This window comes from Rhipicephalus sanguineus, chromosome 6, assembly GCF_013339695.2.
Source record: "Rhipicephalus sanguineus isolate Rsan-2018 chromosome 6, BIME_Rsan_1.4, whole genome shotgun sequence".
NCBI lineage: Eukaryota > Metazoa > Arthropoda > Arachnida > Ixodida > Ixodidae > Rhipicephalus > Rhipicephalus sanguineus.
Window position 1 is genome coordinate 150,861,919 of NC_051181.1, and position 25,350 is coordinate 150,887,268.

At 46.8% G+C, this 25,350-nt stretch overlaps 1 protein-coding gene across 1 annotated transcript in view; it reads left to right on the plus strand.

Moving 5' to 3' along the window:
• Positions 1-25,350, plus strand: part of LOC119396784 (potassium voltage-gated channel protein Shaw) — a 70,048-nt gene that overhangs the window by 43,729 nt on the left and 969 nt on the right. The window contains exons 5-6 of the mRNA XM_037664111.2: positions 5,786-5,935; positions 23,249-23,526. Coding sequence (XP_037520039.1) covers positions 5,786-5,935; positions 23,249-23,454 — 356 coding nt within the window. The 3' untranslated portion in view covers positions 23,455-23,526. The remainder of the gene's footprint in view (positions 1-5,785; positions 5,936-23,248; positions 23,527-25,350) is intronic.

Here is a 25,350-nt window from a genome sequence, read left to right on the forward strand (position 1 = left end):
TTCATCTTATTGGCGCTATCCTTATCAGTTATCGGTTACACCGCTACGCAAAACAGCCTCTAATTCCCCCCGAAGCTGGTTGTTCCTCGCCATATTTCTAAAAGGCATCAAAGTGGCGAGCAGATTGAAACGTATACCGCATCCTTTTACTCGGAGTATGGAACAAAGACGAACGTCTCCTTCTAGTTCCTCTGTCTGTGCTACTTTCACCGAAAGCGAAAGAATGACAGCAGACGGTCTTATTGAGGCCTTCTTCACGTTTCTTTCACTCCAATTCCCGTTCATTTCACCCGTAAATGTCATTCTTGCACGTACTCAATCAAGATATCGTTCGTTTGTTTTTCGTGCTTTCATTTCCTCCGTGGCTGTTCATCAATCGGCTTTTCAAAGCACTCAGTCTCCCATCGGTATACCCTGGCCGAATGAGAGACAGCCGACAGTCGGGCTCCTTCGCTCCGAACAGAGGTTGGGAAACTAAATCCAGGGAGGGGGGGGGGGGATAGAATTCGGCACAAGGACACCGGCTTGAGCCACGCTCAATTTCGTACTTCGGCTGTCCTGAAGTTTAGTGTAGATTGCTACTTTCTGCGCAGACGTTGACTGACCAGCGCTGCAGAGCCTGTCAGTGGCTTTCTCGTGCTATGCTGTCAGCTATTGCGTTTAGTTTAACTTAGTAGTTGGTTAGTGTCTTTCCTTCTTTCTTTCTTTATTTTCTTCTTTCAGGGCTTCCAAGTTCCTTCTTTCCTTTGTTATTTCTTCCTTTCTTTCTTTCTTCGTGCTCACGTGCGTGTCCTCAGTGTGTACGTTATTATTTTGACGACATAAGGGAGTTTTTTTGTTGTTTTTTTTTCTGGCACAAAGCTGCTGCGACCAAAGAGCACCATGACTAGCTTATGAAACTGCTGCAATAAAAAAATCAACTTAATGTAACGTACATCGTCTGCGCATGCGCGCACATGAACGTGTGTGCTTTTATGTATGTCCAACGCTCACATAAGACAAAACGGAATGTGGAGATCGAGAATATATAATAGCCCACTTGGCCGGGTACCAGTACCACTTATTATTATTATTATTATTATTATTATTATTATTATTATTATTATTATATTATTATTATTATTATTATTATTATTATTATTATTATTATTATTATTATTATTATTCAAAGCGTTTTGTAAACGTTGCAAAACACACACACTACATTTTCTCACGAAGACATTTGTTAGCGAGCGTTGAACCACGCATTGCGAGTTTATCATTTTGTAATCACAGTGCGACACAAGGTAAACATTATTTTATTCGTTCTAGTTTTCCTTGTTTTTATATGTTCCTTCAATACTACTATCATGTTGATGGGATAGCCAGCTCTAATGTAGCCTACCTTCCCTTGTTTTTTTTCATATATACGTAAAACAAAAAAGTCACAGTTTCGCCTCAAGGGCGAAGCAATGAATGCGATAGCAGCTATGTGTACAGAATACTTGGGCGGTCATTCAGCGCATGCCAGTTCATGATGATGATATTTTTCTATCTACGACATACGGCAAAGCCCGACGATAACAGCCCTGCTGTAAAAATAAAAATTTTTAAAACACGGACACACGACAGGCACTGATGTGTATTTCTCATTACATATATATACGCACTGACTCACCAAACGGCGTCATGTCATACATAAGCATAAACGTCGAAAATGTTGAAAAGCACGTGACCTACCTAGAGATCCAAAGAGATAGAAAAAGGCAGAGAAGGTAACCCGACGCGAGTATCTTGTTAGCTGTCCTGCACTGGGGTGGCGAAATAGGATTGGACATGTGGCGCACCTATGTAAATTGACAATCCAACCATAGGGCAGTATATACTCCGGCTGCTATCTTATAAGGAAAAAGTTGTATACTTCGAAGAACTTCGCTCGAACCCTTCCATCCCAATTTCGTTTTTTTGTTTTGTTAGAACTTGCCTTCGAGTTTACTCGTTATTCGGGAAATGAGAAAACGCGTCGAGCGAGAATACATCTTGCGGAGCTTATTTCTCACGCGGATTCAAAACAGCGTCGGTTCCTCCGAGAAAAAAAATAAGCCATGACACTTCAGTTTTTTTTTTTTAAAGAAAGACAGAAAGCCGAGGTGAGTAAGAGGAAAAAAGAAATCCGAAATCGATTCGACCGCAACACACACGCACGGGGACACATTTCTATGGAAAATTGGGAAAACATGGCAGGGATGACACTATCCTACAAACACACGCAAGAAAAAAATAACAAATACGTAAATAAACCGGGACATGCGCTTTCGTGGTTCCAATTTAATCTTGTCATGACACTTCTACACTTCGTTCTTTTTTTTCTTTTTTTCAACGCCACACGCGCGTACAACCGGTACAACTCGTCAATCTGAAACTTGATTTTCTCTTCGCACGACCGATGCACCGAATGCCGCGAATCCCCGGGTACCACTCCCTCCTGTATCTACTTGTTATACGTATCTCGCCCATCCAACACACACGGCGCGTTGCGCGCGCCTCTCCTCACGCGCGGAACGCCGACGCTGTACCCTTGCTTCGAAAACGCATCGATTTCCGGTTTTATACGCTCGCGCAGCCTGCAGCGAACGTGCACAAGTGTCGAAAACAGAGTGCGCCGGTATGTCTTCTCAGAGGTCCGTTTACGCGAGTGCCGAGTTTCTCGCAAACAATTCTGTTTGTGCCGCCCTCCTTTACGTATTCGTCTTTTAAGGCGAAAGCCCTATATGTCTCATCGAGTCGAGAAATTTCTAGATTCGGCGAGACATCGCGAGACGGCGGCGCCAACACGAATGATGCAAAAAATAAATGAAGTCGGTCAGAAGCTACGGGATGCTAAAGTGCGTGTATGTGTGCCCACGGCGCACCGAAAGTCCCATGAATCAATGTAACATGAAGGCTACAATGACGTCAGTCTGTGACGTCATGATGACGTCACAGGTCGTCAAGATTTGTGAGTTACAATGACATCTTATGACGTCACTTGATGTCCGTCGCTTGCTCCATGGTCGCTTGGTCAAAAGGCGGGCTAATCATGGAGGCAGTGATCGACCTTGGAAACACTGCAAAATACCAACGAATACATTGTTCTCGAAACTTCAGGACGCAGGTGTAAAACAAACAAAAGTGTAGGTTTCGAACTTACGGGTCACACAGCGCACGACGACGACGTGATAAATTTGAGGCGGAAGGAAACCGCGTCCACAGGTGCCGCCATGTTGACTTTTTTCCGGCGCTGCCGTCTGTTCGCTTTTACTTGTCCAACGCGTGTGCGCGGACGCGATGGGGACGCTGAGCAGACGGCCCGGCGCGGATGGAGACATATTGAACAGAGCTAGCAGAGCTGCCAAAGACCACGGCACAGGGAAGGCCACGGCGCGGTGGCGCCATCTAGTTTTGATTGAAGAAACCAGTTGCAGAAAATCGTCTATAAAAAGGTGGCTTTCGCCTTCGAGTTGCCTTTGGCGATTGCATGACGGGTTGGGGACCGCAATTTTTTTTAGCTACAGCGTCCGGACATCTCGCGCACGAAACGCGAAACAACTAAACGCCGCGGTGCGCTTAAAAGCGGTGAGATAAGGAATGCCGTGCATCGCCTTATTCCTCGTGACAAGGCTGCATGGGCGTCTCACTGCTTGCATTCGCGAGACGCGTTGACATTGTTTGGGTGTATCTTGTGAACGGTGTACTACATAAGCTTAAACGCTGTATGAGTTGGCACGCTGCCGGATCTCGTAAACACGTTTGCAGCACAACCTTGAAAAACACCTACGCAGAGGAAGACAAGTAGAATAGACTGTGAAGTGTTTCTACACGGTGTAAGTGTGTTTTAAATCTGCGCTGCAAGCATGAATGCGAGCTGCATCAAGAAGTATCCCGCCTCACGGTTTTGATTCCACGCTGTGTGCGATCAAAGCAAATGCAGTTGAATGCGTACCGCGCTTAGATGTGTAGCACTGAATCACCCGCTCGCTTTCACGTATACGTTTCATCCTGTGCATTATATCTGCGCGTTCTGTCTTCTTTTTAACGTCTACTGCATTGTCCGGTATCTCGCGTGAAACGAAATACGACAGAGATGCTTTAAACGACGACATCGAGAAATGTTGTCGCATGCTCTATTTAGTCGCAGATCCGACAATGCACTCGGCTGTTTATACTCGGGCGGATCTGCATGTACACGTGGAAACGCCCACACGAAACACCCACACACACACTCAGACATACTCGCAACGAAAGATTGAAAAGCCTCAGCGCACGTGTTCTTCTTTCCAATTTACAAGGGTTGTCGCTATTTTCTCTTGCTTAGAGTGTTGTTTACGGCCAGCAGAGACATGAAGCACGAAAAGCATTTCTGTGTGTCACAGAAACGGGGTTCTAAATTATTTTACTCACGAACGATAAGTACACTTTCTGGGCCGCAGTGCATAACGGGCAGGGTGCCAAGAGACTAAAAACACACATCACATGTATGCTTCAGTAACAACTGAGGATTTATTTTGGCCTAATCGGTGCTCGTATTTTCTTTTTAAATTTCATGTACCCAACAGTGCTGCGCATGCGACCTAAAGAAATGCTCAAACAACTACCCACAAGCCCGTGATATACTATCGTGTACACACGCGAGAGAAGTTCAAAGTTCAAGAAACATTTTTGTGCATGCTACTTGGCTCATCTTCGATCTTTATGCTTCAAAACAGCGCGAGATTTTCGCGGAAAAAAAAAACCGAGGAAACGACAGCCAGAGCATTACGAATGGGGTGACTGTCGTTTGTTGTCGTCTATTTTTATATTGTCTTTGTTTACTTGTACGGTTGTTTATGGACGAATTAATAGACACCTTAAAACCTGCCTTCCGTTTACAAGCGCTGTTATTGGCTACATCCTCCCCAATGTACCAGTAAACAAAGGGTGATTTGGCAATGTCAAGGCTCTCTCACTGTATCATAGAGAAGTGAAGTCGCTGTAGCGTTTCGAGCCGAAGCTCATTGGGCGTACGTGTGTCAGATAGAGAGAAAGGTTATTTAATTAAGTCTGCAGTAGTTAGTCTGGCGACGCCCCTAGCATGCTGCTACTGGCGAGTGCGATGGAAACAGAAGTGATACACAAGGGACGTGCGACAACACATAACTCGCGAGAAATTCGCACAATATACGCAATTAAAGCATTGCGTTGAGACAGGCGTCTCACAGAAAAGTTCAAGGAGTGCATTAAAGCGAAACGCGCATGCAACACTAATCATGACCCAAGTACGTGTCGTGTGGCTAAAGGTATAACATTGACTACACTACACTTATGTACATGACCCTTATGTGTAGTACATTCAGTGCGGATAGGATCGTATACCGTGTAGTGTGAGAGTCCGCGATAGCAGGTTATGTGGGCCATATCCGCTTGCATATCCCGTTGGCTTAACTTTTTACAAATGCTTCGAGTTGGCAACGTCCACGTCTGTATTTAGTACACCTGGTCTTTCCTTGGGTCCCTGGCGGATATTAAAGGCTTAAAATAACATAGAGCTGAACTAGTTGGTAAGTATTCATGTTAAAGAGACAGGGTGGCGTGCAAACACGGACACAAGAGAGAAGTCAAGACACCGCAAACGCCGTGGTGTTCGTGGTACCTTGACTTCTCTCTTGTGTCCATGTTTGCACGCCCTGTCTCTTTAACATGATTAAAGCTTCCTTTGCTAATGTAGTGGCGAGTTCCAGTGTACACGTGTGTAGCACCAACGTTAGCCTTTCTCCCGACGATGGCGCAGGCAATGGGGAAGAGTGCGTGCCGATGCTGATGCTGAACCATTCGGAAACTGCCCAGGAGACGACGGGCCGGACGCCGCCGCGGCGAACCAGCAGCTCCGCCGACAGGAACGCCAAGCCCCTTGAGATGGGCGCCTCAAGCATCTCTCCCGGTGAGATATGATCCGCCATCGCCGCGCTAGCAAAGGCTTACAAATCGTCATCGGCCAAGTGGAGTGGCACAGAATACAAGTCTTCATCCCACTTTGATTGTCTGGTGAAGAGATTAAAAAAAATCCGGAGTCCTTCCCCTATCGGGAAAATTGGGGCAAAACGAAGCTTGCAGAGTGCGTGCCTGACCTATTACGTTTCTTTCTTTCTTTCTTTCTTTCTTTCTTTCTTTCTTTCTTTCTTTCTTTCTTTCTTTCTTTCTTTCTTTCTTTCTTTCTTTCTTTCTTTCTTTCTTTCTTTCTTCTCTCTATCGCATTGCGTAATGCTCCCTCCCAAATGTTTCCATCCTCCATGCCGGGAATTGGACCTTCGTCCACGTGCTTAGCAACGGAACAGTTGCTACAGGCAACAACGACGGCCATGCGTTCATATTCAGGCAACAATGGAATGTGGCAACGTGAAATGACAAGTCAACTTCGATAACCTCGATAAACAATCAGATTGCCGTATCGGAAACGGCTTATTGCCGACAAGCCCACTATCGAGAGAGCAGCAATTATTGGAAAACGGCGCATACAAATACGCATGCGACCGGCAAATTTTTCGAGGGCCTATATTGTGTAAAACCACATTTCTGTACTCTCGCGGGTACCGGATGTTTTTTGTTTTTGTTTTTCGGCCACACCTACAACACCAATTCGTGAGGCAGTACAAGCGTCTCTTGAAAAAAAAACTGGACGACGCGTTCACGCGGGGCCTTGCTGTAAATAGGCCAAACAGCATCGAGGTCTGCACAGTCTCGTTCCGAAACCCACATACATACGCACTCGCGCATAAGATTCATCCACGGATTGTCCCGTTTAATTACAACTTCTAAGCCAGCATGACTTTTATCCGTCGTGATAGGTTTTGTATAGATAACGATGGCTCGGCCCACGCCTTTCAAGCGACGGTGAACACTCGCCCAGTGCTGCGTCCAGTCAACTGAAGTAACCGATGGTTTCCGGGCAGCGCGAAGTTCGTTCATGCCGTGCAATCGTCGTAAGTGCCTCTGTTTAGTAATTAGAAAAAAAGCAGTGCTCTCGACTCGGGAGGTGTGACTAAACTCTGGCACACATCCACGCTAACATGAATTATCAGTCAGTGTGGCTGTTGGACGTAATTATACGATTTCTTATGTCGATGTGAAAGCGAACGAACGCAAAACCCGCGCTACCCATAGTAGCTTAGCAGGTAGGGTGTCGCGCTACTAAGTTGGAGGGTGCAGGTTCGACTCCCGGTCGCGGCGGCCCCATTTTGATGGGGCCGAAATCCAAGAATATTCGTGTACCTAGATTTGGGGACACGTTAACGAAAGTTGTCAAAGTTAACCCGGAGTCCATCACTATGGCGTGCCTCATAATCATATCGAGGTTTTGGCACGTAAGCCTTGTAAATTAAGTATTCAAAGACGCGCTTTTGATGACAATTTTCTGGCAGCTAGCGGAACACAGTGCGCGACTCTCCGGAAGAAGCACGGTGCTTGTCAGGTTGTTGACTTGGTTTCTCGAACGCGCAGTCGTGAGCAGTATGAAAGGAATCACTGAAGTTACATTCAAGATGCTACAGTGGCCAAACGCAGTTGAAGTATTCGTAACAGAAAATGTTTTTTTTTTGCGAAAGGTACGTTTCGCAAATCAATACGTCAAATTCGCACATCGCGAGTATACGTTGAAGATGCTGCCTTCTAACTAAAAACTTTTAATTTGATTTTATTCTTAGATAAAATTTCGAGCTAAAGCTTCAAAACAAACCTGTGTTATTAAACATTTAAACCTGCGAATAAGCCTTCATATCGGCCTCCTGTCCGTATACAACCCTCTTCTACGGATTGCTGTGCTATTCGTGACCAGACTTACCGCGATCAGTTATTAAACATTTGGCTTTCATTTTCATTTCCCCTTTGAAAAATATGTAATAATTTTATTACCTTGGGTTTTTTTTCGCCAAAAACCACGATATGATTATAAGGCACGCTGTAATGAATGGCTCCGGAAATTTCGACCATCTCCGTGCACTGAAATGGCACAGTGCACGGGCCTCTAGCATTTTGCCTCCATCGAAATGCGACCGCCGCAGCCGGGATCGAACCTCCCCAAGTCAGCACAACTACAGCTTTCAAAGAATACTTGTCTCGTAAAAACTGATTTACTTTGGTCTTTCGCATCATCGACGTATTCGACGATACCACGCAGTCGAGCACAAATTAGAGCAAGCTCAGAGATGAGCTCCCTACCTAATGCTGCTCCCTGGCGAACACCGATCAGGTGTTCCGTAACTATCCTCTCTTCTTTCGGCCGCATCCTACTTTCGGGGAACCACGCCCGGAATGGTAGCGGTACAGTGGTCGTATAAGGAGCTCTCGCGTAACAAGGGCTAAAGACCATTGTTCGGGACCGCTGGCATACGACCAGTTTCCATTGTTCCCCATCTTCTATGATCTTCGCGTACGAGAAGAAAAAAAAAACGAGGAGGGAGGTATACAATGGGCACAGCGTCGCGTAAGGACCGCAGACCTTCCGGTACTCAATCGAAACCCTGGGAAGATCCGTTGAGACATGTATCATCTCCGGGAGACAGGCACAGTCGTCGCATTTGCAGGGAAGGCGTCCGCCGCTGGCCTTCAGGTAATGGGGAGCTTGTATCCCGTGGGACGTCTTTATGGAGAGAGCTGCTCGTTGCTCCTTTTGATCGGAGTCTTCTTTCTTTCTTTCTTTCTTTCTTTCTTTCTTTCTTTCTTTCTTTCTTTCTTTCTTTCTTTCTTTCTTTCTTTCTTTCTTTCTTTCTTTCTTTCTTTCTTTCTTTCTTTCTTTCTTTCTCTCTTCTTTCTTTCTATCTATCTATCTATCTATCTATCTATCTATCTATCTATCTATCTATCTATCTATCTATCTATCTATCTATCTATCTATCTATCTATCTATCTGATATCAGATGGACACTGCCAACTGATCAGTTGATACAGCCTGCGTGCCCGTATTCACGCCAAATGCTATTATTGAAGCAAACCGATGTTTTGGAATTGTGCGCTGGAAAACAACTTTGAACTTTTTGCTTATGCAGTGACCACCAGACTTGTGCTCGCGTCTGTATGTTATGAAAAATGCCCCGCCACGGTGGTCTAGTGGTTATGGCGCTCGGCTGCTGACCCGAAGGTCGCGGGATCGAATCCCGGCCGCGGCGGCTGCAATTTCGATGGAGGCGAAAATGTTTGAGGCCCGTGTACTTAGATTTAGGTGCACGTTAAAGAACCCCAGGTGGTCGAAATTTCCGGAGCCCTCCACTACGGCGTCTCTGATAATCGTATCGTGGTTTTGGGACGTTAAACCCCAGATATTAAAAATTATTATGTTATGAAAAATGCTGCGAGCTGTTTGTACATAAAAATGATAATATAGTAACCTCAGCCCAAACCAAGTAACGCCATTCAGCTTCACACTGAAGTATTCTCATCTCGTTTTTCGAATTTGTTAATATAATCATATAATAATTTCTAGGGTTTTACGTGCCAAAACAATGATATTATTACGAGGCACGCCGTTGTGAATGGCTCTGGAAATTTCGACTGCCTGTGGTTCAAAGCTAAGTACACGGGCCTCTAGCATTCCGCCTCCATCAAAGTGCGACCGCCGCGGCCGGCATCGAACCCACGACCTTCGGGTAAGCAGCTGAGCGCCGTAACCACTGTACCAGCGCGGCGGCTTTTCCAACCGTGTTGGTTTCTCCTTTCACGTGCCTGACAAGTGAATCATCATCATCATCATCATCATCAGCCTGTCTACGCCCACTGCAGGGCAAAGGCCTCTCCCATGTTCCGCCAATCAACCCGGTCCTGTGCTTTCTGCTGCCACGTTATACCTGCAAAGTTCTTAATCTCATCTACCCACCGAATTTTCTGTCTCCCCCTCACGCGTTTGCCATCTCTTGGAATCCAGTCAGTTACCCTTAATGACCACCGGTTATCCTGCCGACGTGCTACGTGCCCGGCCCATATCCATTTCTTCTTCTTGATTCCAACTATGATGTCCTTAACCCCCGTTTGTTCCCTTACCCACTCTGCTCTCTTCCTGTCTCTTAAGGTTACACCTATCATCTTCCTTTCCATCGCTCGCTGCGTCGTCCTCAATTTAAGTTGAACCCTCTTTGTAAGTCTCCAGGTTTCTGCTCCGTAGGTAAGTACCGGTAAGATGCAGCTGTTATATACCTTCCCCTTGAGGGATAGTGGTAGATTACCATTCATGATTTGATAATGCTTGCCGAATGAGCCCCATCCCATCCTTATTCTTCTAGTTATTTCACTCCCATGGTTCCGCTACGCCGTTACTACCTGTCCTAAGTAGACGTACTCCTTTACAACTTCCAGCGTCTCGCCACCTATCGCGAAGCGCTGTTCTCTGCCAAGATTGTTCCACATTACTTTAGTTTTATGCATATTAATTTTCAGACCTACTCTTCTACTTTCCGTATCCAGTTCAGTAATCATGAGCTGTAATTCGTCTCCCGCGTTACTCATCAATGCAATGTCATCAGCGAATCGTAGGTTACTGAGATACTCTCCATTAACTCTTATCCCTAACTCTTCCCAATCTAGGGCCCTGAAAACCTCCTGTAAACACGCGGTGAATAACATTGGAGAGATCGTGTTTCCCTGCCGTACGCCCTTCTTTATTGGGATTCTGTTGCTTTCTTTATGGAGGACCATAGTGGCTGTGGATCCGCTGTAGATTTCTTCCATTATGTTTATATAGGCTTCGTCGATGCCTTGATTCCGCAGTGCCTGCATGACTGCTGATGTCTCCACCGAATCAAATGCCTTCTCGTAATCTATGAAGGCTATGTATAGGGGTTGGTTGTATTCCGCGCATTTCTCTATCACCTGATTGATAGTATGAATATGGTCTATTGTTGAGAATCCTGTACGAAATCCTGCCTGGTCCCTTGGTTGATTGAACTCTAATGTCGTATTAATTCTGTTAGCAATTACTTTTGTAAATAGCTCGTAGACAACAGACAGTAAGCTTATGGGCCTGTAATTTTTCAGGTCCTTGACGTCCCCTTTCTTATGGATCAAGATGATGTTGGCATTCTTCCAAGATTCTGGTATCCTCCCCGTCGAGAGGCACTTCGTATACAGGATGGCCAGTTTCTCTAACATAATCTCTCCACCGTCTTTCAACAGGTCTGATGTTACCTGATCCTCACCGGCTGCTTTGCCTCTTTGCATTCCCTTTAGGGCTTTCTTTACTTCTCCTGTCAATACTGGTGGGATGTCAGATTCCTCTGCGCTATTACTTCTTCTTACGTTATCATCCTGAATGCCTCGGCTGCTGTACAGATCTCTGTAGAACTCTTCCGCTACCTCAACTATTCTATCCATATTGTTTGTGACCTTGCCTTCCTTGTCCCTTAATGCATACATCTGATTTTTGCCTATGCACAGTTTTGTCTTCATAGCTTTGAGGCTTCTTCCGTTCTTTAGAGCATGCTCAATTCTCTCCATATTATACTTTCTTATGTCGGCTACTTTACGCCTATTGATTAACTTCGAAAGCTCCGCCCGCTCTATTTTGTCTGTTGCATTTGAGGCTAGGCTTTCATAGCTTGACGTTTCTTAATGAGGTTTTTCGTCTCTTGGGATAGCTTACCAGTGTCCTGTCTAACGACTGTACCCCCGACTTCCACTGCACACTCCTTGATGATACTAGTCAGATTATCATTTATTGCGTCAACGCTAAGGTCGGTTTCCTCGGTTAAAGCCGCGTACCTATTCTGAAGTGAAACTCTGAATTCCTGAACTCTCCCTCTCAGAGCTAGTTCATTAATCGGCTTCTTGCGTATCAGTTTCTGCCGTTCCTTCCTCAACGTCAAGTTGAATTCTAGATCTTACCATTCTATGGTCACTGCATCGGATCTTGTTAACTACTTGCCCATCCTGTACAATGCCCGGGTGGCCGCACATTATGAAGTCTATTTCATTTTTAGTTTCGCCATTAGGACTCCTCCACGTCCACTTACGAGTAGCCCGTTTTCTGTAGAAGGTATTCAAGATGCGTAAATTATTGCGTTCTGCAAACTCTACTAGTAACTCCCCTCTGGCGTTTCTAGAGCCGATGCCATATTCCCCAACTGCATGATCTCCAGCCTGCTTCTTGCCTACGTTTGCATTAAAGTCGCCCATCAGTACAGTATACTGTGTCTTTACCTTACTCATTGCTGATTCTACGTCTTCGTAGAAGCGTTCAACCCTTTGATCATCATGGCTGGATGTAGGCGCGTAGGCCTGTACCACCTTCATCTTGTACCTCTTATTAAACTTAATTACGATACACATCATCCTCTCATTAATGCTATAATTTCCTCTATATTACCAGCTATATCTTTATGAATAAGGAACCCCACTCCTACTTCTCTTCTGTCAGCTAAGCCACGATAGCATAGGACGTGTCCGTTCTTCAGCACTGTATAAGCCTCCTGTGGCCTCCTAACCTCATTGAGCCCTATTACATCCCATTTAACACCCTCTAATTCCTCGAATAGTACAGCTAGAGTCGCCTCACTAGATAAAGTTCTAGCGTTATACGTAGCCAAATTCAGATTCCAATGGCGGCCTGTCCGTACCCAGAGATTCTTAGCAACCTCTGCTGCATCGCAGGTCTGACCGCCGCATTGGTCAGTTGCTTCGCAGCCGCTGGGGACTGAGGGCCGAGGGTTAATTGGTGTATTCATGTGGGAGGTAGTGGCCAAGTACTACACCAGGGTGGCCAATCCTGCTCTGGTGAGGGAGTGCATTGCTGGCTGTGGTCGCCAGTGAGGCTGCACCCCAGGCCTTTTTACACAATTCCATCATCACGCGGACTTTTTTTTTTAATCCGGTTGGGAATCGTCCGGCACCGGGATTCGAACCACGGACCTCTTGCATGCGAAGCTGATGCTCTACCACTACGCCATCGCTGCAACCCCGACAAGTGAATCATCCATGCATAAACCCTGGGCGTGAGCAAACAAGCGGTAGTCGCATTGTCAGCAGTGTCTTTATGAAGAACGTCAAAAGCCCGCACCGTACGGGCGTTGTGCGGGTATCCAGTTTCAACGCTCATCGTACTATACAGGCTGCCTGCGTTTCACAGATGCGTTACAATCCTTCCACGCGCAAGCGATCAAACGAAGCTCGCGTCTTGCGAATGCGCAGGCATGTCGTATACACTGCTTTTGAAGAGTACCGCAACTCACCGGAGGAGCGCATTCACAATGAATGTTCTCTCTATCCGTCTCTTTATACTGTTTTGTGTGGCTGCTGTCCGGATTGAGACGCCTCGCGAAATGGCATTAACAGTGTCTCTTTCAACTATAGTCGCCGTTCAAGCACTCTCATGCTTGGCTTAACGCGCTCACGTAGCATTTCGCCAGGTTGGTTGTGGCGTTTATTTCTTTGAAATATATTCAGGAGCAGCGACGGTGCCAGGAGCAGGAGGGGAGGCGAGGGGGAGCCGCACTCAGGAGTTTTCGGCTACCCCCCCCCCCCCCACCACCACCAGAAACAGCGCTAGAACAAGACGAAGACGGGATGACACAGAAACCGAGCTGTGTTTGTGCCATCTCGTCTTGTTCTAGCGCTGTTTCTTCGCTCAAAATTAGTATATACCAACCAGCCCAATTCAAGACGCTTACCTCCCCCCTCCCCCCCCCCAAAGCAAGCATTGTGAAAATACAACGCATAAGTTACCCGCCTCCTTCAATTATTGGTTACGTCTGTACGGAAAGCTTAATGGGTGTTTGCCGCCCGTGTGTTCTCTTATTAATTTTTTAGTGGACCAGTGGGGTGAGTAGTGGGATTTGCCCGATTTCTGCGGCACATGGGCGCTATAGGAGCTTTACAGCGGAGCTGTTATGGTCGAGGTTTGTCGTTTGTCGTAGATAAAAAAATTATCATCATCATGAACCAGCACGCGCTCTGTTATACATAGCCATGTATAGTATAGTATAGCAAGGGGTGGGAAAGAGACAGGTGAGAGGATAAAAGCCTAGCCAAGCCAGGACCAGCCAAGTGCCCACCAGCTCTGCTGTGATCCAGCCTTGCGCGACTTGTTGCAAGCTGCGCTAATTCTTTTTTTTCTCTCTCTCTCTCTCTTTTTCTGAGGGGGGGGGGGAGGGGGGCACTAGCGTCGCCTCGCCTAAACACAGCAGGAACAGGGTGAAAACAGGAGAATGGCGTTATACCGTGAAACTTAGGTATATAGGAGCCTCAAAGACAAACAACACGCCCGGTATAAGCGGCATCGCGTCCTTGTTCTCCTTGTTACGCTGTTGTCTCAAGTTCAAAGAAAACATTGCTCCCGTTTCGCTCGCGTGCTTTCTTTTGAGGCTGCGTTTCAGCACCATTGGCGCCGCCCATAAGAGAAAATAAAGGGTATCCACGTGGAAGCAATGCCCACTTATCCGTATATAAACCGCCGGCCAAGGTACAGCGCTCTTCACTTTTACGCGTTCACGATCGGAGCGTTCTTTTTCGCTACCTTCGGTGAGCAAGAATGCAGGGAACATCGTAAGCACCGTAGAGGACAGCACGATACACGTCTTCTTTCCGTTGTCGGTCCAACCATTGATGTTCGCATCAAAATTCATCACTTTCTTTCTTTCTTTCTTTCTTTCTTTCTTTCTTTCTTTCTTTCTTTCTTTCTTTCTTTCTTTCTTTCTTTCTTTCTTTCTTTCTTTCTTTCTTTCTTTCTTTCTCTTTATCGCATGGCGCAATGCTCCCTCCTATCTTTCTTTTCTCCATGCCGGGAATTGGATCTTCACGCGCGTGCTTAGGAGCGCAACACTTCAGTTGCTACAGGCAACAACGACGGCAAGCGCGAAACAATGAAATGCAGCAATTAAAGGTTTTTGTATGTTCCCCGGAATGCAAGAAGGAACGAAAAAGATAGTGGGGAAAGCCCGTTCCGCAAAACCATGCCGGACTTAAATCCGATTCAAAATAAATGAATAGTGGGAAAAGTCCCAAAAGGCAACAATGAAACAAGGAGATTAAAGGCAACAATGAAATGTGGCGACGTGACATGACAAGCCGACCAAGATAAAAGATCTGATTTCCATATCGGAAACGGCTGATCGCCGGCAAGCCTCAGATCGAGAGAGCATCGATTATTGGAAAACGGCGCTTACAAATACGCATATCAGAGGCGCACCTTCGAGGGTGCTCCGTTGAGATCTGTAACTCATAACAAGTTTCGCTTCAATAACAATGACTGTCTCAGGAACAGTACAGGCGTCCTCTGTGTCAAAGACAGTGGCAACGTCTTTTCCACTACCATCTATGAACCCTTGCTGCTCGGCGAAGGCCACAGTAGCAAAGATAAAAGAGAATGAGGAGGGGGAAGGGGAGGTGGCTGCTCGCGAGAACCCATCACTCCTGCGTGGTTGTGCGGGGGTTTCGAAAGGTCTCGGAGGATATTGTCCAACGGTGCGCGAACGGAGCTGATTAATAGAAGCCGGGGAGGATTTTCTCCGCCACCACGGACCACTGATCCCTCCTATTTTCTTTTTTTCTCATTCTTCTTTCGGTCCGCCTCTTTTGTCCCCACGGCCAACTCGCGGAAGCACGCCTTAATGCCTCAATTAGGATAATCCGGCTGCATATACACCACTGACCGCTTCTCTTCCTCCGTTGGGCGCGGACCTACACACCGTTTCCGCTACTGGCCGCCATTCCCGGCCTTCCATCCGTTCTTTTTCCCTTACAGGCTCGCCCGGACCGAGATCGCAGACTTTCACGCTGCCCCACTTTTGCCTACGAAGCATTCGAGAAAAGGCAGAGAGGTCGGCCTAGGGAGCTTCACTAGCTTGTTGTTTTTCCAAGAGCAGTGAAAACAAAGTAGAAAAATGAGATAATATACAGCCGAAAAGGAATATTAAATGATTTTATAAGCCGATTAAGTTTTTCGTAATGGCTAAACGGCCCATCTTACCGTGAGTGCAAATTTGGTAAACCGGAAGAGATGCAGTGACAAAATACTGATATTACTTGAACTTCCAGCGTCAGCTCGTCATCACGTGGTCTATTTTCATAGCGTCTATTGTGGTCTCGTAGATCCTTCATCTGCAAGAAAAGAAAAAAGAAAAGTTGAGTTTCAAGCGAAACAAGGCCTTCAGCTAGTGACCTTCAAGAATCTTTCTTGCGCCTAAGTTAGTCCAATTACCTCGTCATGACGAACACAGATCTAGCGAATTATTGGATGCGCCAAAACTGTTGTTCTCCGGAATCCACGTATAACAAACGTATGCTTATAAAGAAGATCGCCTGTATAACTAAGGCATTTTCTTCTCATTGCATCAACAAGTTTGACTGCTGCCTGCCAATTTGTGGTGTTACGCACTTGTACCGGCTTGGATGTGTTGGAGCAAAATCCTGGAAAGGGAGCGTTGATTTTCTCGCGCAATAATAACACTTCCTATTGTTCACAATTTATTGGTAATTCCTCCTCTCTTCCTCATCTTTCTACTACCCTTTCCCCTTCTCCCAGCGTAGGGTAACCAACCGGACATGTTTCTGGTTAACCTCCCTGCCTTCTCTCGTTTGTTTTCTTCCTTCCTTCTTTTTATTCTTCGCAAAATCAACGAAAATCGTGTTGCTAAAGGAACGTTTATCTAGCTCGAACACCACATCATCCCTAATAATCAGCCAAGCTTAAAACCTCACTCATTCAAAATCATCGACGCAAACAACATTTTAGGCCTGATTTGATTTGCACAGCCGTGAAATGCCCCTTCCCGTCGGCCGTCACGGCAGCAGTGCCCGCCGTGACACAGCATTTTTTTCGCCACTCTTTCTTCTGAAAATGCCACCGTCACCGACGTGTGATTTTAGAGAAGCAACAAGCGAGAAAATATGCTGTGTCATGACGGACGTCGGTGCCGTGACTGGGTGCGCACTGAGTCCTTGTCGACTGTTGCACGAAGCCTATTGGAGCAAACGCGACAGAAAACCTGACAGCCTGTTTGCAATCTTGTGAGCGGTAAAAAGCGTGAAGTTTTAACGCGTGTGCCAGCCCATCCGTAGGACGCAGATGACTACGAACTCGTCTCTGAGTCTTACGACATGTACTGTAAATCCGTAGGTTATAAGCAACGCTCGATAAATAACGTACACAGAAGTGGTTAGGAAATATTACGAAGAGGAATGTGGCTCTTTTTCCCGCAGACCAAAGAGGAGCAAGGCTCAGAGCCACAGCGAAGGCGGTTAGGAAACAAAAGAATAAAAGAGAGAGGAGGCTGAGACAAAATGAACTACGCAGGAAGGAAAGCACGAAATAAGTCCTGTTACGGGTACGTTCAAACACACCCGTTTCACCACCTTCGACAGTAGTGGTGTACAAAAAGCTATGTACAGTCGCCCATTCTTTTAACCTGAACGCGCGAGCATCGACCGCCAAGTTGATAAGCGCCGTACAACGGAGTGGAGCGGTGAAATGAACGAGAATACGCGCATGCTCGCAATGAGCAGTCTTGGACAGCTGCCTCCTGAGGAAAAGCCTAGCAGACGGCAGCTGCCCACGACTGTTCATAGCGCGCATGCGCGTATTCTCGTTCATTTCGCCGCTGCGCTCCGTAGTACGGCGCTTATCAACTCGGTGGTCGACGCTCGCGCGTTCAGGTTAAAAAAATAGGCGACTGTACAAACCCTCGGCCTTTTTCAGCTATGCTATGAAAGTTAGGAGAGGCCAACATAAAACCCGTCTTTTATGGCTGTTTCCCCCCTCTCTCTCTTTTCTCTATCGTATTACTTTCTTTTGCTGCCTGCTTATCGCTCCAAAAGACACCTTTTTTTTTTATTGCCAAAACTTTTTCTCCTGACTTTACACCGAGGCGTTTTACAAGCGAAACTTCACGCCTGCGAGGTCGCATATGCGTTCGCTCGTTGCGGATCACGGCACAAACGCGCCCCCGCGCGCGCGAGCGGCTGTCCCTTGCGGCCACTTTTTGCCGCCTCATCACCTCTTTTGAGAGTTGCTCGAATGCGCACGCATCCACGCAGCATCACGGGATGCCTGCGACCACCATCGCTCATTCGCCCGCTGCCACCTTTGTTCGTTCTGTGCACCACAGGCTGCCGTCGCTATCGGTTTGGCTCGAGCTCTCGGAATGCTATTCCCAGAGCACCATGCAGTGGATAGCGCAGATTCATCTTTTAAGCGTATAGAAATTAAAAAAAGTAAGCTTGACCGCCCTTTATTGAACACTACCATGATCACATCAACCTTTCACTGCGACTAATTCAGAGTCTCTCCCTCTCTTTCGCACAACTTAACGGATTCGCGCAAGCACACGGAGACAAAGAAGAGATACACAAGGACAAGCGCAAACGTCCTTGAGTATCTCTTCCTTGTCTCCATGTGCTTACACACACACACACACACACACACACACACACACACACACACACACACACACACACACACACACACACACACACACACACACACACACACACACACACACACACACACACACACACACACACACACACACACACACTATCTATCTATCTATCTATCTAGTCTTATCTTAGGTTGACAGCAGCAAGAAAAGAGGCGACTAAAATGTTTTGCGTTACTGAAAGTACAGCCAGAGTGGCGCAGTGTATTCGGGCTGCTCTAGTTCTACCCTTTTGCAAAGTTGCGAGCAACGGAAAGATGCCTCTAACACACATGGTTCCAAGCGAACGGCCAAATATAAACGAAAACCGATCACCCCCTTACAATGGCAACGCCCACATATGTGTCGTAGCAGATGGCTGCGCACGGCCGCAGAAAGCGCCAAATTGTTAGATAAAGGCTATAGCCTGCCTGAAGCTCTCAACGTTTACATTCTCCTCTGACATTCCGTGTTTTTCATTAAAGAGCTTTCTCTCTCTCTCTCTTTCCTCTTACAGACTATCACTTTTTTGCTTGTATCCTCTATTTCTGCATTTTATGGTAATATCATAATGCAGGGTATGCCATATTGCCAACTATGTGATGCGCAATTAGAGCGAAGCCGGTAAGAGTCGCTTGTAGTTTCTGGTTTTTGTTATTCGTTATGGTGGCACATTCCGTGATGTCGTGAACGACTACTAACCAGCCCAGCTTATTACACTGCCATAACAGCCACCGACATCATCATCATACTCACCGGGTAAATACATGCCTCCTATCACCATCACCATCATCACAGGCTAAAAACGTGCCTCTTCTCATCCTTACCTACGTCACGTTTCATGTATACAGCAAAAACAGACTAAACGATGCATGCGCCTCGACACAACAGGTGCGATGTCGCCGCATACGCAACACGCAAACGGCCGCATCGCCGACACCGCCATCACGAGGCTCGCACTCTCCCTTCAACGCGAGACCTCCTCGCTCCCCTGCATTAAACATTCACTCGCACGAACGAAAGAAGCTCCCACACGCGCGAGCACAGCAAGGCTCGGCGTCCTTCGCAGTGTCGAGGCGCGAGAGAAAACTTTTCAGGCATTCAACAAGCTTTGTTCCGCCAGCCAGAGGGAAGTGTAACCGAGATGCGGCCGCCACAACAGGACAGTGTAGATGGTCCTTTCTTTTTTTTTTTTCATCAGCTTGGGGCACGGGGCGGCCACGAGCGGCCGAATTGGATTTGTGTTGGGAAACGAGAAGAGAGGACTTGCCTATGCGGTGGAGAGTAGAGAGAGAAAGACGATGAGGCAGAAAACCTGGTGATCAACACACCGACTGTACACGAGTCATTGTATGGCCAGCCTAATTTGAATATTCATGGAGAAACGGCCCGCCGACGGTTGTGAACACTGCCTCGAGGCACGATGAGAACATTCGCGATGGTAGGCAGGCTGGCTATAAGCGTGGCCGGACGGAGAGCTGGCAAAGTCAGCCGCGCTTTTTTGAATAATGAGAGAGTGGTCCTTCACTTTATATGCGGTTGCTTGTACTGGGTTGTGTTCGTCGTCCCTGTTTGCAACTGTTTGCAACTGCAAGAGTTGTCTTTTCTGTCAGAGCAGCCGGCTCAACCGTGATCAATGTCTCGTGTTCCAATGCGCATCACATCTATCTATCTATCTATCTATCTATCTATCTATCTATCTATCTATCTATCTATCTATCTATCTATCTATCTATCTATCTATCTATCTATCTATCTATCTATCTATCTATCTATCTATCTATCTATCTATCTATCTATCTATCTATCTATCTATCTATCTTTTTCATGAACACATTTTTCAGTTAGCACTACGAAGGGCTGCTTCTCTTACAAAATTGGAGCCATGAAACTATACCTCATAAGAGAGTTTCTAAAGGTATAAGGTATGTTATTGATGGGGCCGCCCAGTGAACGGACCGCCCCGAATTTCATGGCCTATTACACGGAGTCCGAAAGGGGGGCCATTATCGGAAGCTATAGTTTCGCCACTGCCTGCGTGATCGAACGCGTCCCCACAATTCAGTCCTATTTTCTTTAGAAATAATGAAACGGCAGAGTATAAGTATTTCATTTCTTGGCGTACTTCGCAGAAGATGGAGTGCCCTCCTGTGAATCAGACCTGCGTAGTGGACTGTTCTTTTGCGCTGCAGCTTTTGATCGATATTCTAAGCAAGCAATGAGTTCTGATGCTGCCAGGGAAGCCTAAAAGCGGCTTCTGTAAGAAAGCTGTGCCTTGGTCTTATGACCTCCACTCCTCTCACCCACTCCATCTCGCTCGCTCTCTCGTTCTAGAGAAGGCTAATTGTGGTATACTTACATTTTCGCGGCAGTAAGCTTCTTCAGTGCGGTTCATGAACGCCAGTCCATTACAAACAGACCTCGAAATTGATTTCCGCGTATCAAACAAAGACGCTTTCGGTAGGTGGTAAAGCCGCATTCTTTAAAAGTAATTTTCCGGGAGGAATGCAACATTCGTGTTATTTTTAATTCCTGACATCAGGCATTGAGAAGTAAGGACACAAAAGTGATTTCTATGTGTGGAGGGGTTCTTCGTTTGACGTAACGCTGCAACCGAGCAAAAATATGCCGGAAGAAACGAAGTACACGATAGAATAATAAAGTAAGCAAGTATAAATACGCGCCCGCACCGTTTAAATCCAAAGTACAGGTGGGGACTAGTTGATAAAAGCACAATGTCATATGCAAATTGTCTGCACAGGAGTAAGTGCTTCTTAGACAGGCTGGCCGACGTTTCAATAGGTGAACGTCTATCTTCGTGAAACAAGTACAGACAGCGACACTGCGTGACGTTACGTCACTGACTAATCCTTTCAAAGTTAACACGCCAAGGATGACGAGGCGCATTTCAAGGAGATAGCTCCACCTATCGAAACGTGGGCCAGCCTGTCCGAGGTACTTATTCCTATCGAAACAACCTACTTATGGCATCTTTTTAGCTGTTCCCACACAGTCGGCCCACAGCATACACAAATGTCGCGGGTAACACTATTTTGCAACTGTATTTTCTAGACAAGGCGTTCTGACATCATTTGTGAAAGGTGTTGCGATATGCGCCAGCCTGTGAAGTCTACCTGACCTCGATTGGAAGCTGCCGCCATAAGCAAGACGCGCACAATACAGTACTACCCAAGAACTGGCTTTCTTTTCTTTTTGTTTCCTCACTGTAAGTTTCTTTCTTTCTTTGTTTCTCTTATTTCAGGAAGTACTTTGGTGCTGGTTGTGAAGAGTTAGCCCATAAGGACTTGATGAAGCGTAACGCATATACGACCAATTTTGTCGGGGAAAAAAATACACCACGAGTAACACTGTAAGCCGTGTCGCTTTGATGCGAAAAGCAAAGACAAAGAAAAACGACTAACATCGCAAGCTCTAGCGCTTCGTAAACGCCTCCCACTGGACAGTTTGCAGGAGCAACTGGCAGACTCTATTACCTCGCGAGTTTTATACCTCACGTTAGATCGCCGTTACTCAGAGTGTAGGTAGTGGAAATGAACTGCGTCGTTAAAAAAAAGTTAAAGAAAGGCAAGGAACAAAAATATCAGCAGTCCTGCACAAAAGAGCGTGTCTAACGAGCGGAGGAAGCTACTTTCAGTAAGTGCTTTCAGTAAGGCTTTCAAAAGTAGCGAACGTTGTTCAAGGGGTCTTCATAAGAACGGTGTATTAACGTGGTTATACGATTCGACATTTCTTTGTTTTTGAACGCCTCAGTTATGGCTTTCATCTTCTAAGTGCGTAGCACTTTACGGGCCCGACTTGTCGTCCACCGTTTCATCTTGCATGGTCACGCAGTGGTCAATAGAGGCCTAAAACAAGGCTAACAATTCCCAAAACCAGTGCGAAATAAACTAACAAGGTCTAGCGTAAAATAAACTACAGAAATAACCAAGAATTAATCACTACAATTCATACAAAATCTCGAAGACGCTTCTGAAACATCAGGCGCCGTGCAAGAGAGGGCGTCACCGCCTCGGCAAGCACGCGATTGCCGAGGTGGTGGCGCCCTCTCTTGCGCGGTGCAAGGAGGGCCAAGTGAATCTCCCTGCTACGCGCTTCCGCAGGTTTCACGGTGGTGGATCTGCACTAAGCGCAGGATTTAGAACTACACCAAGACAATGGTGTAAGGAGACTGGTTTCTATTAGTGCTAGGGAGCTGAAATTTAGGATACGTTTTCGCATGAACGTTAACAGAATGTAACATGTTACTGCTTGTCGCATATTGAAGATGACGTCACATACTCTCTTCGCATTACTAACGTTGCTAACCCCTTTGTCGGCACTGCAGCATGTTGTTTAGGATTGGCTGAATGATGGCCAGTGTCGGATTGTTCTGGCTTAATGTTGTATATAGTGCTGGCTACTGCTGGTAAAGTCAACTCAATGATTAAAAATGATGGTCACATTGATGCCTAACTATTGGCAAATGTCGGCTAGTTTTGGCTAAAAGATGAACTTTGGCTAGAGGTGGCTAGTGTCGGATGCCCGTCGTTGTAACAGCAGCACAGTTTTCACTCAATCTAAATTCAATATGTGAGCTGTTCAGGAAATTTTTCAATTAAATTTAACTACCGTACTTGCGTACTACCGATATTTGCTACTGCTCCCTAGTGTTTGCTAGTGTTGGCTAGTATTTACCAAAGTTGGCTTCTGCTGTTATAACGGCAAGTTTGTCTTCATGCAATCTCAACCAAATGATTGATTCGTCTACCAAATTTTCATTTCACATTGTATGAAAACCGTTTCTCCCAACCACTCTCATTCGGTAAACACGATTGACTTTTTGTTTTTTGTTTTTCCCAACGCAGCGTCCCACGTGAGCTGCGGCAGCGGCGGCGGTTCGGCGGCGGACGGTGGGAGCGGCGGCAGTTCGTCGGCGGCCGTCAACCCGTCCTCGACCACGGCCAACCTGATTCAACTGGCCGGCAGCGCAGGTGTAACCGAACGGGTGCACCGAGGAAGCGCCACCTCGGCCGCCTCCATCCTGGCCATCGCCAACAAGATCGAGACGTGAGGACGAGGCACGCCGTTTCGCCTCGCGGCCTGCCGACGCCGTGCCCGCTGTGGCCGCTGCTCCCTTCATCTGGTGAGTTCGGCTCTGGATTACACACCAAAACTTGCTTCATACAAACGGAACTTAAACGTGTGTCAGGCAAGAAAAACATCAAAAACAGCACTGTCGGTGTTTGCTGTAGACGCGAATCACGAACAACGTGTGAGGAGCCTACTGAGGACGATGTGGTTGCTACCGTCGAGGAAGGAGAGCAGAAATCTCGCTAAATTGAGCAGCTATCGTTGGTCGGGTCCTGAAACGAAAAGGAGTGGTCGTGAAAATAAGTGCTGGGCGAGTGCCCAAGACGAGTTTAGCCTCAAATGCGGCCCATTGTCTGCGGGTTTCCGAAAATCAACAACGGTGCGCTTTTTATACACCCGCTGCGGTGTTGTGCGGACGTTGCGAGTTGGATACCGGCCGCCGCGCGGCCGCATATATATTTCGATAGGGGGCGAGATGCGAAAACGTCCATGCGCATTGATTTATGTGCACGCTGAAGAATTTCAGGTAGTCAGAAGTCATACAGGGTCCCCAACTATGTACAGTTGGGTACTCTATCACAATACTCACTACCTGAAATCAGATCGTGGTTATGGTGCGTGATAGCTCAGCTCTTTATCGGAGTGAATTTCACCCATGGTACCAGAGGCAAACGTTAGTGGCCCTCGTAAGAAGTAAGCACTTACACGGCAGAATACGTGGTCATATCGAGGTGCTTCAGAAACCCGGCTGCGCCATCTGGGTCGGTTTCGATAACTGCGCGATCTCTCGCGTTGTGAAATAAACAAGGTCAAGCTGTCTTTTGTATCCGTGACCTCAAGCTGTCATTTGTATCTGTGACCTCAAGCCGTCGTTTTTATCCGTTACCTCAAGCTGTCGTTTGTATCTGTGACCTCAAGATGTCGTTTGTATCCGTGACATCAAGCTGTTGGTTTTATTCCTGGAGTTCGCGCTCAATTTCCAGTCAGTTGGTGCATGTTTTTATTCGCCTAAGAATCGACAAAGTATTACCGGCCCGATTTCAGTCCTATGTAGGTGAGTGTATAGATAATCCTGTGCGCTGACCTGAGAGTCACTGGTTCGATCCCGGGAGCAGCGGTCGCATTTCGATCGAGGCGGAATTCTGGAGGCCCGTGTACTGTGCGATGTCAGTGCACGTTAAAGAACACCAAACGGTGCCCTCCACTATACTGCGTGCCTCATAATCAGTCGTAGTTTTAGCCCGTTAAATCCCACATATTATTATCAGAAATTATGTTGTGGAGTTGAAAGCTTGCTCTGTGTGAAACGAATGGTGACGTGAAGATTTATCCATGCTGAACCGGTGAGCGACCGCCCCGGAAAGGCGTTGGTCCCGGGTTCGATCCCCGGATGAGGCGTATTTATTGGCAACTAAGAAGCTCTCTTTCTGAGAAATGCGTACGAATTTCCTTGTGGCTTCCTGCTACAAACGAGTGGTTATCAATTTCCATTTCCTAACCCTTCTACCACCTTGCGGGATTCCGCAGAACTGATTTGAAATATTGAATAGGGTAGTGCAAAACACGCTTATCTATATACTACAGTAAGTGCAGGCCAATCAAATCGACCTCATGTCGTATACACTATGTGCTGACGCACACACGTTCCAGCAAACAATTATCGCCACGGCTTACCCCGACGTTCGCGCCGCTGACGGCTGCCGTCTGGTTTCCTGTCTGGCAGGAAGCTTTCGGCGCTGTCGCATTGCACGGCTGCGCCGGCGTTTCCGGCTCCCCACATCCGAACCAATTTACAGCTATCGCCGTCGTGCCTTAAATCGTATTTCCCCGCAGCGTTACGCAGGAACTTATTCGTTGTTCTTTTGTTTCAAAGATG